General features: G+C 44.5%; 1 protein-coding gene across 3 annotated transcripts in view; it reads right to left on the bottom strand.

The window, feature by feature from the left end:
• Window positions 1–1,419: 1,419 nt before the first annotated feature.
• Window positions 1,420–15,605, bottom strand: part of BPIFC (BPI fold containing family C) — a 48,020-nt gene continuing 33,834 nt past the window's right edge. For all 3 annotated transcript variants that reach the window (XM_044384461.3, XM_026499729.4, XM_026499730.4), the window contains exons 15-19: window positions 15,472–15,539; window positions 6,347–6,389; window positions 3,628–3,691; window positions 2,804–2,880; window positions 1,420–2,020 (exon numbers count right to left, since the gene is read on the bottom strand). In XM_044384461.3, coding sequence (XP_044240396.1) covers window positions 1,898–2,020; window positions 2,804–2,880; window positions 3,628–3,691; window positions 6,347–6,389; window positions 15,472–15,539 — 375 coding nt within the window. In that variant the 3' untranslated portion in view covers window positions 1,420–1,897. The remainder of the gene's footprint in view (window positions 2,021–2,803; window positions 2,881–3,627; window positions 3,692–6,346; window positions 6,390–15,471; window positions 15,540–15,605) is intronic.

The following is a 15,605-nucleotide window of genomic DNA, read 5'->3' as shown; positions in this document are numbered from 1 at the left end:
GTGTTTAACTTTTTGGATATTTACTTGTCCTCTTCCACGCTTAAAGCTAAACTAAAATCAGTGTTTTTAGTGGGATGTAGTCATCCTTTGTTTTGGAAGTGATTTTCAGCACTTGAAAAACGCACTGAATCTGGATCCGGTCCAGCTGCTGTAGTGAATATCTGCGTGTGATTTGCACAGCAGTGAGGGAAAAAAGATGTGTGTAGCCGAGAAACGGGTTTAAATAAATATAACTGGACATTTGTAGTGTTTCAGAATGAATTTGTGGATGCATATTAAATAACTTTTCTGTCGGAAAAGAACATTCCAAAGAATGAACGTGACAATTTTTTTTAAAATATTTTTTTATTTATTTATGTGACAGCGAGACAGCCAGCGAGAGAGAGAACACAGCAGGGGGAGTGGGAGAGGAAGAAGCAGGCTCATAGCGGAGGAGCCCGATGTGGGACTCGATCCCACAACGCCCGGAACGCCCGGAACGCCGGGATCACGCCCTGAGCCGAAGGCAGACGCTTAACGACTGCGCTACCCAGGCGCCCCTGAACGTGACAGTTTATCATTTATTCCAACAAACACCGATGGGAGTGGTTGTTATGGCCAGATGTGCGCCCTAACGATGAGTAGATCGTAGATCGTAGATCGCAGTCCCTGCGGACAGCGGGGCTTCCCAGGTTTCCCTTCTTGGACCACTAAGGACCTGCGCTCATGCTCGTTTATACGCCTGTCTCTTGCTCACAGTAGTAAGCGATTTTTTACACGATTTCGGCTTCTAGTTCTACCTCATGTAAATAGCAGTGACTTTGGAATCGGTAAGACTTGGATTCCATTTCTACCTCTGCCTTGTACGCAGAGATGCTTTACCAGCCTTGAATGATTCATCTCTCTTCACCTTTGTATCCTCCTCTGCAAAATGGGACCACAATTCTTCAGAGTGTCTGTGAACATTAAGTGAGTGACAGTCGTGGAGTGACCAGCACGGAGCTTGGCATCCACTTGCCCACTAGATTGTCAGTGCCATGCAGACAGAGTTTGCGGTTTCTAGTTGTTCTTACATTACCCATATGGGTTCCCCTTTCCTCCTCTTCTGCCCCAATTTCACCCCAATAATTAGATGCTCTAACAACTTAATATCACCAACTACAAATGATCTAGGATTAGTACTCTGCACTGCCATTTCATTTCATTTCATCTGGGAGGGAAAACCCTAAAACTTAAGGGACATAATTTCTAGAGTTTCCTGTGACCACTGTTTCTCACCAGAAACATCTAAAAGGCAAGGTATTCCCTTTTTAAGTCAAGACTTGAAGTCTGCACACCCTCACTTTTTGTCAACCTAAAGATGCTAAATTCTCTCATCTTTGTCCTGTTTTGTTAAAAGAAAAATCCGGGGCAGAGAGTTTCTCAAATAAAAAGACAAGGTTGACATTAATAGAAAATAAGTTTAATTAAATACAAGGGACAGTACTGGTAAATATAAAACATAAAATCCAATATGCAGCGAAGTGGGGGAAACCCTGGGTTGCCGAGAGAGCTAACAGGAGCTCCTCTAGTAAGAACTCATGCGCATCTGTACTTCCGAGTTTCTCATGCATCTCCTCAGAGGCACATGGCTAGCTCTTGGCCCCGGCACCTTATAAACACAGGAACACACAAGGTGCATTCAAACGCGAACACACATTGAAACGTCTACCCCTCCACACACACAGACACACACCCCGATTTAGCTCTTTAACTCAGTTTGCCTCCCTCTGTCCCTGAGGGCTTGAGAAAGAAAACTGTCAGTCTAAGCACTTCACAAGGGCTTTACAATCCAGTGTGCACTGTCTTCCCCTTCTGGGCTGACAGTAGCTGCGGCTTAAGGGCCATTTACTTCCTGGAGTGGACTCCAAACGGGTAATCAAGCGGCTGGCTTCCCCCTCCACTGTCCACTTATGAGGTTCAGACCTTCCCAACCGTGGAAACTTGGCTGCTGCTTTAAGGACATTTCATACTTCAGGTCGGTGGAAATCAAAAGGAATCCCTGAAAAGGAGGCAATGGTGAAGACAATGTCACACTTGACATCGGCAGCCATTGGCCTATGGGGTTTGCCAAGGAGTGAGGGAGAGATGGTTTCTTTACCAGGTCCTCTTGGGTCACACCCTCCCCACTGCTGTCCCCTTGTGAGTGCCTCAGACAGGAACAGGCCACTTGAGATCATTGTCTGCTTATGTGACTTCAGCAGCTAAAGAAGGGGAGGTGGGGGGGAGCGGAAGGCAGGATAGTGTATGGGATCGGAGAATTCCCTCAGAATCTAATCCCCCCCGCCAAACACCAAAACAGAAGAAAAAAGGTGTTTCTGAAGTTTGTTGATAATGATTAATGAGGAAACAGCTCGCAACAGATCCCTGAACCTCGAGGAGGGTCTTTGGTTCAGGCAAAAGTTCACCGAGAGAATCAGAAGAGCCAGGCAGGTCTCAGCCAGGCCTTGCTTTCCTCACTTTAAATGGGACCGCTAATCCCAGCAGGTTGTTTTGCGGAATGAATGAGATTAAGCTCACCACAGCGCACCTTCTCTCCTACTGTGGGGTGAGTAAGTCTGGCTGCGAAGGGAAATCAGACTTTGTCTGATTTTTAAGCTCAAGTTTAAATGCTTTTCATTGTTGACTGCAAACTTTAAGAGCTAAACTGTTTGTCTATAAAATTCCTTGGGCTGGAAAAACACAAAGCAGAACAAAGTAGCATAAAACAGTAAGCAAAACAGGAAGAGGCATATTCTACCATGAAAAGAAATGGGGGCAGTGAAGAGAACATTCACATTCTTACCTCAAAAACTTCAATATCTGAATTGACAAATGAGATTTTGCGTGGGTTGGGCAGGGGAATTCCTTGCTGTAATTTTGCTAAAAAACAGAACAAGGTGTAAGAAAGCTAGGTACAGACACAGAGGTTTTGGCAAACTTTTTAGTAAAAGACGAATAAGCAGTTTTTAAATATATCTTTTCCTTCTTCCTGATTCTGTATTTTCACTCTATGTTCCTTGCATTTTCCTTGACGAATGCGTAATTAACGAAGTGCTCAATAAAAATGCACAAGCCATTATGTACACTTGCATGGCAGAAAAATGCTGGCAACTTGTCCAGTTTGTGTTTTGAAAATACCTTAATTAGTGGGTCTGAGAACATTTTGGTCTCTGATACAAAATGTATTTTAACCAAGCCAAACTCAAGATGCTGCAGTTTATGAATGACTGCATACAGGGAGAGGGCCTAGAATGGTCCTTCATTAAAACTGTCTATTCAGGTGGTGGTCTGTGCATAAGAACCTCAGAGATGCCCTCTAGGGAGATGAATCTCATTTCTGGCCAACTGGAAGAAGACTCTTTACTGCCTACGGAGAGCGGCTGCAATCTCCTCAACCAGAGTTTAGCTCTTCTTGCTGAGTCTGCAGGTAGTGTTGCTAACAAGGCTTGGACCTGGAATAACTACTTCCGCAACCACATCATTGATGGCACAAACTCTGCGGATTCTGGCACGGGCCTGGATTCACACAGTCACATGCTGGAAGTACAGGCTTTGGGGTGGAAAGTCCCAAACAATCCCCAACATTTAGCTAATGCCAGAGTCACATGTTTCCCAAGAATCCCTTACCGTTGGCCAGTGGGAGGATTCCAAAGTGGAGAATGGAGGACAGAACATTCTCGAACCTCAAGACCTAAAATGAAAAGGGATACTAAATTAGTTGCCAAATCAGGGCATTTTGAAAGTACCAAGCCCAGTCTGAACGTGCACTTTCCCAGACCTTATCACGACAGAGGGCGATAATTAGAATCTCCCTATGGAGATAATCTAGCTTTCCAGACACCGAGAGCTATCTTGCGGGAAACCCTATTACACAGTTTTCCAGTCTTTTTTCCTCCTTGAGGACTACGTTTCTGCTCCCTGTAGGCTGGATCATGATAACAACAAATGCAGAGGGACCACATGGTGGCAGCAAACATGGCAGCTTAGACATCTACTAAGACAATCTAAACAATTACTGAGTATTCCAGTTAGTAGTCTTTCCTTAACGGAGGTCCTTTGCATTATGTTATACTCTGTAGTCAATGGTATCACCAGAACATCCAATTTATCCGGAATAAATTACAGTAGTTGTTAAATCTTAGCAAAGTGTTAGTTCCTGGGAAGCTTCAGGTATTAAAAACAAATGGACTATGGGGTGTCTGGGTGGCTCAGTCGGTTGAGCACCTGACTCTTGGTTCTGGCTTGGTCATGATCTTGGGGTCATGATCTCAGGGTCGTGGGATCAGCGGGGTAAGGCTCCTAGCTCAGTGCAGAGCTTGCTGCAGATTCTCTCTCTCCCTCCCCCTCCACTCTGCTCCTCCCCACTAAGCGGCCTGCTTGCGCGCATACTCTCTCTCACACACATAAATAAATATTTTAAAATATAAATGGACTATGATGAACCTCAGTTCACTCGATGACTATATTTTGAATATCCTACATGCTTAGCAAGCTTAGCAGCTTAGCAAGGAGGGCTCTAAAGCCAACTTCCTAGGTTTAGCTCTTGTTTTTACCACTTCTGTGAAGTTGGGAAAGTTCTTTAATCTCTGTGTGCCCCAGTTTCCTCTATCGTGAAATGAAGATAACGGCACTAATGTCATCGAGTTGGTTTCAGGATTAAACAAGTTAATATTATGTAAAATGCCCAGTATATACCACTGTCATTTTCCCCCCCAAAAATGTCATTATTAGCACACTGTGTTGCTGATACTAAACAGTTTCTTTGAGTCTTCCTGGAAGACTTGGACTCACTTCACCCCCTCTAGGCTCAGGAAATACTATTTATGAGAAAGTCCGCTATGCATTCTCATTGATTATAGTCTGTCATCTACGAAGTGGCTATGCTATGGAGGTGCTAACCCACAGTGCATGAGACAATACGGATATTTTAAATTTCAATATCTGGCATGAAAGATGTAACTTATTTTCCAGCTTGTTGACACTAATGCCACCGGCTTCTAATCTCCCCAACCTGAAAATCAGGATGTACCTATAAAATTAAATAAACAAACAAATATCTTGTTTGGTCTCCCGGATGAATTCTTGGGCTTCTTTGCTATTTTACTCAGATCTGTCCCTCTCTTAATAGCTGCTTCTGTTGAACATGGTAATCAATTCAGTACCATGTCCCAGGACTGCTCTGTGAGAGGTCAAGTGCCCCGACCGAGGCCAGTAAGTGGGAGTTTACTCCTGCAGTCTGGCCTCAGTTTGTGTATTATATGCTATGCTGCCCCTTGATATAGAGGTGGCAATAACTGGAATTAATTTTTATAAAACACTGGCCATCATTTAACACCTACCATGTATTCAATGTGCTAACTGAATTTCATATATAATCCCAGCTAATCGTCTCAACAACCCCAAGGCTGGAATGGCCAGCTCCATCCCTACCTGCACTGCCCATTCTCTTGCTCTGATTTATCTTTCTCTATAATATTTTTCAGTATACAATATATATTTGCTTGTTGTCTGCCACACGCACACACACGCGCACACACACACACACACACACACACACGAATAGGAGTGCCCAACGGTGGCACCATTGACATTTTGGGATGGATCCTTCTTTGCTGTGGGGGTTGTGCACTGTGGGAGGGTATGCAGCATCCTTGGTCTCTACCCACTAAGTGCCTATAGCACCTCCCTCCCCCAGATTGTGACAAAGAAAAGTGTCTTCAGACATTGCCAAAACTGGCCCTAGGCGAGAACCACTGCTCTGGAATATAAGTGCCACAAGGATAAGGACACCAATTAGTGATTTGGCTGATCTTCCTGCAGTCTGGGGGGAGGGGTTTGCTTCCAAGTATATCCAAGTTGGGATATACTCTTCCTATCAGGAGATCACCAGGCTGGGGACTCCCAAAAGGTATTTGCACAACCAGCCTTGATGCTATTTTAGGAGATGGCCAGAAAGGCTTCCAAGAGTAAACTTAGTCATGGCCTAATAATTTGCAGATAGCCTCATCCTTTGGGAGTCTGGATCTTATATTTAAATCTCAAAGATTATTTTATCCAAAAAATGAAATCACCCTAAGAATCTCATGCCAATATTACATAGGTCTTAGTTTTTAAAAAATTCTTTTAAAAGTCTTTCTGAATAGATAAAAGAGAATTGGAGAGTCCCTGTCCTGTTTAAAAGTTAGGGGGTTGGTGGACAAGCAGCTGACGCAAGGAATTTTAAAATTAAAACCTACCCTCATGGGGAAATCAAGTATCTAGAGGCTTAGAAAACAGTCATCCAGCTACTATATAGGAAAATTGTCATTCTTCCCTTGACAGGAACTCTGAGAGCTCGGATTCCTACCTCAATGTTGCTGCGATTGGACTCTGGCAAAGAGAGGCGGAATCTGAAACAAAACAAAACAACAAACGTCAACATTGGAAAAGTTTAAAGGATGGAAGATTTAAAAACAACCATCTCAATACAAAGGAACAAAAAGGAAAGGGGATTTTTTTTTATAAGATCTGTAAGTCACTATTTTAAAAAACCACACAGACTGGTAAGGTTATAATGTTCTATCACATCTTTAACCCGATATTTGCTGCTTAGGAAGCAGAAGGCTTGGATTTGTAACCAGCATGGGTTCCCCAAGTGCATTTGCTGTATGGGACTTACTGTTGGCAACTCGAATGCACAAGAATCTTAAGAAACAGTTTTCAGTCTCCAGCCATACCACCATGAATGTGCCTGATCTCATTTGGTCTCTGGAGCTAAGCAGGGTGGGGCTTGCTTAGTGCTTGGATGGGAGACATAGTCTGCAGGTCTTCTTGGTCTGAACTCCCAGAATATACACTTGAATTTTCATACATAGTAATAGTAAGATGAAACAGTAGTAATCAACAGGGAGGATCCCTTCTTTTCACAGATGGGGAAACTGAGGTCCAATTAATGGCAGATAAAGGACCAAAACTTAGATCTCTTGATGTCCATCCCAAATCTCCCTTCCACTATAGGGTCTTGCCTCATCTTCCTTTCCCCCTTAGTCTTCCATGGGTCACTTTTGCCCAGGTGTAGAGCTTACTCCTGCACGAGCCTTCTAATGGCTCCCCCGTCTCCAGTCTTGGTCACCAGTCTTGGTCTTCTCCACCCTGTCTTCCACACCATTCCCAGAGTGAACTATATGACAAGCATGTCTGAGGAGGACATGCTGCTGTTCAAAATTCTTTAATGTCCTGAGTCCCAGTCACTTATATGGTGCACAAACCTTTCTGTATTCTCTTGTCCAGTTGCCTGTTTACTCTAACCTCTCTTCATTCTCTACCTTGAATTTTATACTCAAGAACCCTGAACTGCTTAGTGCTATGCTGTTTTATTTATTTATTTATTAATTATTTTATTTTCCTAAGTAGGCTCCACACCCAGCCTGGAGCCCAATGTGGGGCTTGAACTCACGACCTTGAGATCGAGACCTGAGCTGAGATCAAGAATTGGACACTTAAACGACTGAGCCACCTGGACACTGCTTAAGCTGTTTTGTGAATCAGGCACTATATATCTGAGGTTAAAAAAAATGTATGGGCTTCAAAACACATAACAAAAAAATCCTGAAAAATTAAAATTAATACATGCCCACAAGTAACATTATGGTGACTAGTCACTTTAACTCAACTGCACTCATGGTTAAATTTAAATTATATTTAATGTGGAATGCATTTGTATATATGCTATATACTTGGGGCTGGATTCTCCAAAATTAGAGTGGATAAGGTCATAAATTTAGATCGTTAAGACAACTGTAAAGTATTTCCTTGCTTATTCCAGGATACTTCTGGCCTCCATGCTTTTTGCTCATGCTGTTCCCTCTTTCTGAAATTGCTCCTCCCTGTCTTGTTGACTGGCTAACTTCTCTTAATTGTTAAAGATTTACCTCAGGTGTTACCTCTTCCAAGCACCTTTCTGTTACTACGTTTAAGGAGCAGGTAGATATTAATGGAAGAGGTAAGTTTGCTTATTATCAGCCAATATCATGTTAATATGAACTAAGTTTTGAGACTTAATTCATATTAACATGATATTGGCTGATAATAAGCAAACATAAGAATAAAAACCAGAAAGACAGTTATATCTGACAAGGATCAGAGATGGCATCAGTGGCTCAAACTGAGCTCAGTGGAAAGCGAGGACTAGAATCCTTAGGGTATTTTTACAGGAAGTAAGCTGAACAGTTGAACAAACACTTGAAGGTACTGCTGGAGAAATGTGAGGAGGATGCTTCCCCTTGGCCACACTGCCTTTTATTAAAGATTGGTAACCTAGGCCAGTTTAGAAATCCAGGTGGAGCAAAGAGCAAACTCTCGCGGTCCTGGTTCTGAAAAACACGCAAACGCAACTCTGACCACTAGGTGGCGACTGAGTTCAGTCTTTTGACTTTCATCCTGAAACCGAGGCCCTAACCTGTTCTGTTTTGTTTTTCTTAAAACACAACTATTAGGAACTAATTTTATTACAGAACCACAGAGTTGATGGGGAGAAAAGGAGCTCAAGTAGCCCTACCTTGCAGACATATAAGAGTACAGCTTATTTTAAAAGTTTTGGAGCAGGTTTACTGCCCTGATTGAAAACCAGAACAAAAGTACACTTAAGCATGTCAAATGATGATGGGGTCATGATCTGGGTCAATATAACAGATACAGCATAATGAAGTTCAAGTGGACCTTGGTCCACGGGCACTCACAATGCCTCTCCTCCAACCCTGTGGCCATAGCAGACGCTGAAAATCAATACTTGCGTTCAATACCGTATAAAAATTGTCTCTTTGTCCTCTGACTATGAACTTGACTGAGTCCAGGGCATGGCACATTTAGGCACTTAGTATTCACTCATTCATCTGTCCAGCAGGTACTTACCGAACACCTAATATATGTCAGCACCTTGCGACAGGTGCTGGAGATCACGATTGTGAGTGAAAACAAACACAGCCACTGTTCACATGGAGCTTAAAGCCTCGTGGGAAGGCACACGTTAATCAAGTAAGCCCACTGATGACGGTTTAATGACAGACTGAGATAAATGTGGCGAAGGAAAGTAAAAGTTCACTGAGGCAAATAAGAGAGGAACCCCATCTAAACTGGCAGGTGCAGGAAGGTGTCCAAGGAAGGGAAATACATCCTTGAGCTGACATATGACGGTGGGCAAGATTAAAAAGGCAAATTGGGGAAGGAAGAGGGAAGGGTCTGGCAGAGTCTGCAAAGGCCCTGTGGAGGGAACAGAGGCCAGGAAGAGTGTGCAGCAAGACGATGCTCGAGAGGCAGACAGTGGTGGACCAGGCTGGGTTTCTCAGGCTGTGTCAAAATTTTGGTATTTATCTTAAGAGCAAGGAACCTATGGAGGGTTTCTAAACAGGGAGATGATGTCTGTGTTTTGTAAAGATCACTCTGGCTGTAGTATGGAGAAAAGATGGGCAGGCCAAGAGGTTTCCTAGATGCCCCTTCTATGCTCAGTATTGCTCTAGGCAATGTGAAGAACTTCAAATATAACTATATCTATGGGCAGCCTGGGTGGCTTAGCCAGTTAAGGGTCTGCCTTTGGCTCAGGTCATGATCCCAGGGTCCTGGGATTGAGTCCTGCATCGGGCTCCCTGCTCAGCAGAGAGTCTGCTTCTCCCTCTACCCCTCCCCTCTTGCTTGTGATCTCTTTCCCTCTCTCTCTCAAATACATAAATACAATCTTTAAAAAATATTTATATTTAAAAATATATTTATGATGGACAAACAGAAACTGTATGTGTAGGAAGGAGTTGGAGAACAATACAAAGCAGCATGTCTTCAGTGCTCCTTTCTGGGTTTACACTGACTTGCTGCAGGAATTCTGAGAACATATGAAAAGGTGAAGAAACCAGTGTGGGTTGGAGGTAGGGGTGTGTGTGTGTGTGTGTGTGTGTGTGTGTGTGTGTAAGATATGCGGGGAAATAAACTGCCCTTTGAGAGAAGCACTCCACCATTTCCCTTAGCACCCAGTTTTTGCCTTTTAATCTGAGTGTTTCTCTTAGCAGGCTCTGGACCTGGAAGGTAGAAACAGTTGCCCCTCTCTCTACTATCTGTATCAAGAACAGTGTAGAGCACATCATAGGTGCTCAAGAAATTCTCATTGAATGGATTATGGATAAATGAGTAAAGGATGGGTGGGGAAGTGTTTATTGGAATTGGGGTCACTTTGAGGGGGAGCCAGTCTAAAGCAGAATGTTCATTTTAGGGAGTTATGAGGGGTAAGTTTGGCTTGCTTGGAAGGTAGTCAAAGAGCCTGACAACGCCCAGCTCTGGATTTAATCCACGATGAAAGGCTTTTTCTTCCTTCCTTTTCTTTCTTTCCTTTTTCTTTTTCTCTTTCTTTTCTTTCTTTCTAGATTTATTTATTTTAGAGAGAGAATGAGCAGGAGGGGCAGAGGGAGAGACAATCCCAAGCAGACGCCGTGGTGAGTGTGGAGCCTGTTGTGGGGCTCGATCTCACAACCATGAGGTCACGACCGGAGCCAAAACCAAGTGCATCAGACGCCCAATTGACTGTGCCACCCAGGTGCCCCCAGTGATGAAACGTTTTCATGTGAAGAATTGTTGAGCCCATTCCAGTATTACCCAATGTTTTATCTTCATTGCCTTCTGCAGTCTGGAAATTCCCCCAGCAAGTCTGGGAGAAAGGGAGGAAGTCATTTGGGGTTTCCTCCTCTAATGGGGGCCTTGCACTGTGGCATTCCTCTGCCCTGGCTTCCACAGTAGCTCAGAAGGAGGGTGGAGATAGTGGTCAGCCCAGGTGCCGAGCTCTGACGACCTGTCTAAAGCACTGTTCTGACAGAAACTGAATCCATTCTTCCCAGACCTGTTTTCCTTTCTGGGTTTCTCTCCAGATGGCTCACACTGGGGAATGCTTATTTGCCTAAGCCGCGAGGAGTCGAGTTGGGTGGTGATTCTAACTGCTTGTAGCCAGCTTTCTTTGCATTCTCTGACGGTGTTGCCTGGGAGGGGTTGTAGGGTGCGTGTGTGTGTGCGCGCACGCGGGCACGCGGGCACGGATGTTACTGGTGTGGGGTACAGTTTGGGAGTGTCCAATGCTTCACTCGTGGCAATGTGAAAATTGTTCCAAAGCTCTAAACAGTCCAACAATCCTGTATATTTGATTGCCTTGAGCTTTGCATGCGGTTAAGAAAAAGGGTTAGAATTCAGTCATCTGTATGGCGACCAAAATGGGGAAAGTGTTTTTAATTTGGTCTCAGGAATGCCTACTATGTGGATCAACCTGCATTGGGGGTTCCCTCCCAATAGAACTGTGTTTGGAACAAAAGTCAATTGTAGATAGACCAGTATGAATCTGGTTTATGACTTTGAGGGCCAATTAAGACTGTCCTGACTTGTCATGTCTCTTGGGATCAATTTCTCCCTCTTATTTGGTTAAAATTTGATCCCAGAAGGGGGAAAGAGAATAAAACCCTACTGCTGGTAGTAACTAATATTTCTTGAGCACTGATTATATGCAGAACATTATGCTTTTCAGACATTTCCTCGTCTACCCATACAACAGCTCTGTGGATAGGTGCTCTGTTTTGCTGATGATGACATTTAGAGAGGCTGACTGACTTGCCCAAGGTCACATAGCTAGCAAACGACAGAGGTGGAATTCAAAATCAGATATGTCTGACTACAGGGCTGTGCTCTTAATTAGACATACCCACAGAGGTCACCTTGATTACTCGTACTCCCTGCTTTTGCTTTCTGTATTTTTTCCTTTCCTCCATTTTTCAAGGCAGCTGTGTGGAAAGGACTGTGTGCTTTTTCCACAGCAGGTCACCCACTGCCTGTGGCTTCTCTTCTATCAAATCTTCATGTTGAGAAAGGACGTGCTGCCTGCTTCAGTTTCGTGTGACTCCACGCCCATGGGTTTCCTTTTCTGGGCAAGGGTGTTTACTGTCTAACTCTTCTAAGTCTTGGCTGTGTTCCACATCAAAGGCAGTTTGATGTCGTAAGTGAACTCTCAAAGCTGTGAAAACCACTCACTCAGGTCCAAGTTCTGGCTCTGCCATTCACTAGCTCTGTGATGCGAGCAAGTTATTCAATCTCTATGAACCATAAAACAGGGATAATAAGCTATGTCCAGGTCTATTCACTCAAGCTACAGACACTGATTGAAGACCTTGCCAGGTCCTGGAGATACAGGGTTGTGCGGTTTAAACGAAGTAATAGATGTAAAGTTCTTGGCACGGGACCAGAAGGCAGCAAAGGTTCAATAATAAAGTAGTCATAAATAGTAGAACAAAAGGCAATTTCTCTAATAGCCATCACTGGGCGGGAGATAGGGGAATGAGGTGTTTCTTGAACAGGGTTTTTCTGAATAGGGGAACTCTTGAAATGATTTTGTATAATGAGCACCTTCTTCCCCTGGATGAGGCCAGCCCCAGATTTTAAATAATAGCCATAGTCAATCTTCTTGAACACTTAACATGCACTTTACATGTGTTAACTCATGTATTCCTTACAATAACCCCCTGAAGTGGATTGTATTATAGCCTCGTTTTATAGAGAAGGAAATGGAGGCCCAGAGAGCTTAAGTAACTTGCCTGAGACCTCACAGCTAATGAATGGCAGGGCAGGGATCTGAACCAGCTAGTCTTGACTCTAACACCTGTGATCTCATTGCCTCTTTAAACTCGCCACACTGGATTTGACTTGATTTCTGTATCTGATGTCTATGTAGCCAGCCGTGAGCAGCTTCAGAAAGAGACACATCCAGGCAGGGGATGTTTGGAAAGGTGTTTGGAGTTAGTATTCTGGGAACCTAATCTGGAGACCCTGTTTCCCAGCGTTTCCTCAAGGATGCTTCACTGATCCCCACTCCCTTTATACCTCTCCCTGCTGCATCTCTCTGACCTCGCCCAAGACCAAAGCAGGCCGTCCATCTGGAAGAGCAGCACTTGTGGAACCAGGAGTGGAGGTGCTGGCTGGGGCTGTAGTGTGGGAGGCGGGGCTGCCATTCCTATGGCCACAGGCGAAGGCGCTCCTTCTGCACAGCCTCTGCTCTTCCGCAGTCTCGCATGGGCCGCCTTGGGACTGAGTGATGCCTGGCCGATCCACCTTGCCCCCCATCCTCCTACTGCCCGAGGTCTGTCATAGCAGCGCCTTCAGGAGCCGCCGCAGACTCTGTGCAGGTGGCCTGTGCAGTGGGACACGGCCTTGCTCAGAAGGGCCCACGCTTGGTTTAATGCTCTGCTGTCTCCATCTTGAAATTCTTCATAAGATTTTGAACAAGGGGTTCCGCATTTTCATTTTGCAGTGGGCCTTGGGAGTTAGGTAGCTGGTCCTGCTCAGACCCTACTGAGGCCTCAGGAAGCCTCCCCAGCATGAGAATCTAAAGGAGACCACAGGGGAACGTGGAGGAGACTCCAGGAAGGCAGGAGTCTTAATCTCCGCTTGTGTTCGCCAAGTCAAAGCATGGGCTGTAGGAAGCCGGAGAATGGATCCACGCACTTCTTCGGGTGATGCGAATTGAGCAGGTTGCAATCGTTTTTGCAGTTACTCCCATAAAGAAACCTAACGCCCTCTGAACCTGCAGTATCTTACTGGGAGGATCGCTGGAGAGGAGAGTCCGTGTGATTTAAGCAGAGAGGTGAACCTGGTCTCTGCTCCTTAAGGTCTCTCCTACCGGCCTGCCACGAGCCTGAAGCCCCACCCTTACGAATTCCTTCCTTCCATCCTGCCAGTAAGCCAGAGCCCTGCTCAAGGCACACGTGGTTTCTCCCTTCTCAAGAACTTGCTGCCTCAATCAGCAGCCCTGCTCCCCTTCTCGCCCATCCCTCCAGACTCCTAGCCCCCCTTTCCTGTGGAGGGCTCGCCAGTGCTTGCGGTGGGGCTGCTCAGGCAAATTGCATGACAAAATTCTCTCCTTTCCCTTCTGGCCTCACTCAGATGCTGCCTGTCCCTCGCCTGCCACCCTTCCCCTCCTCCTCTCCTGCTCTCTGGCTTCCATCTTCTCGGCTATTACAACTGGCATCTCCAAGATGACCCATCAAGTTTCAGAGTTTCATCAGCCTTGACCTTGTGGAGGCTGGGTCATGTTATGACTCTGGGAGCCCTTCCTCCATAAAGAAATAGTAAACATTATATTTGAAGACTGTGTTGTTATAAAGATAAGTATAGTCCAGCCTGGATTGTATTCATTTTTAATTCTTATTTTAAAATATATTAAAACGTTTTCGTGGGTCCCTAAATTATCCGTGGGCTCTAGGCTCTGCGTCTACTGAGACTAATGGACAAATCAGTCCTGTGTTGCAGAGCTGGGTAAAATGTAACAAAGGCTTCCTGAAATCTTTTCTCTCTAGGAAACCATACTACCTTTTTTGTTGTTGTTCCTTTTATTGGGACAACAATATAGTTACAAAGAGAATTTTAAGGAGAAAAACCCACTCAGTCCCACAGCCTAACGTTCTTCATTTGTGATTCACTTCCTCGCCCAGATGGAAAGCTATTTTACACAGCTGACTGCTGTGTTTATGCAGTTTTGCATTCTGTTTGTCCCATTTAATATCATTTTATTGAAAGCACCTTCCACGTTTCTGCAATAGTCTTCATCACCATCTGGCTGACTTACGGTGATTGACTTACTTTTTCCCTCTGTTGGTTTCCTGTTCTTTCCAGACTCTGCTTCCTCTGGCCTTTTTATAGCATTTCTTCCCCCTTCTGTGGGATTCGTCTGGGCCATCTGGTCATTCTGAATATCATTCCCCTTCCCCCCAGGTAGTTTGATTCATGGCTTCAACTGCTGGCTTCACAGGGCCGAGGAAAATGGGCTTTGCAGACAAGAAGGTTCTTCTCAATGGCAATCACTGTCTGACAGTCTACCTATGTGACCTGCCAGATCCCTTTCACAGCGTTCTTTGGAGAGCCAGCTAGGCCATGGGGCATGGTTTTGTTAAACTCTATGTGCTAGTAATGGGGTCAGAGTGGTCAGAGCCTGCAGGTACCTCAGCGATGACCCAGTCCAACTTCAGTATTTTACAGACAAGGACAGAGGCACAAAGAGGTTCCCACACTCGATCATGGTTATAGAATCAGTGACCAGGGATGTGACACTTTGTTCCTCGACCTCAAAGTTTCATGCTCTTTCCTCACTAGCATGCTTCCTGGAAGTTATTGAGGAAGATCTTTAATTTATATTCCGGTACCGTTAGAATGTGAATTTATGTTACGGAATTATATTTATACTTATTTGGCTGCTCATTTTATCTGAACATTATCTAATGGGAGGAAAAAAGAAAGGCTCCACAACACAGCTTTGAGTGAAGCCCATACTTTGGAATCATCTGGAACATTACAGAAGGAGTACCTAAGTGATTCATGTTCTATGCGATGGTAACTTCCCCTGCTCTGTTAATATTCACTTTGTCTCTATGGTCTGCTGAATCACTTATTGCTAAGGTTTTCAACAGTCAAATCAGTTAAACTTACCTATTCAGAGATAATGAACAGACCAGTCTTTGTCCCAAAATAACCAGGCCAACACTGGTACTAGCAACCTGCAGACAACAAAAGCATTCATTACTAGGAGGAGTGAATCTGTCTATTTTGGCCACAAATATCCT

This window comes from Ursus arctos, unplaced genomic scaffold (assembly GCF_023065955.2).
Source record: "Ursus arctos isolate Adak ecotype North America unplaced genomic scaffold, UrsArc2.0 scaffold_21, whole genome shotgun sequence".
NCBI classification, from domain to species: domain Eukaryota; kingdom Metazoa; phylum Chordata; class Mammalia; order Carnivora; family Ursidae; genus Ursus; species Ursus arctos.
Note: the sequence above shows the minus strand (reverse complement) of the source record. Positions and strands in the feature narration are given on the sequence as shown.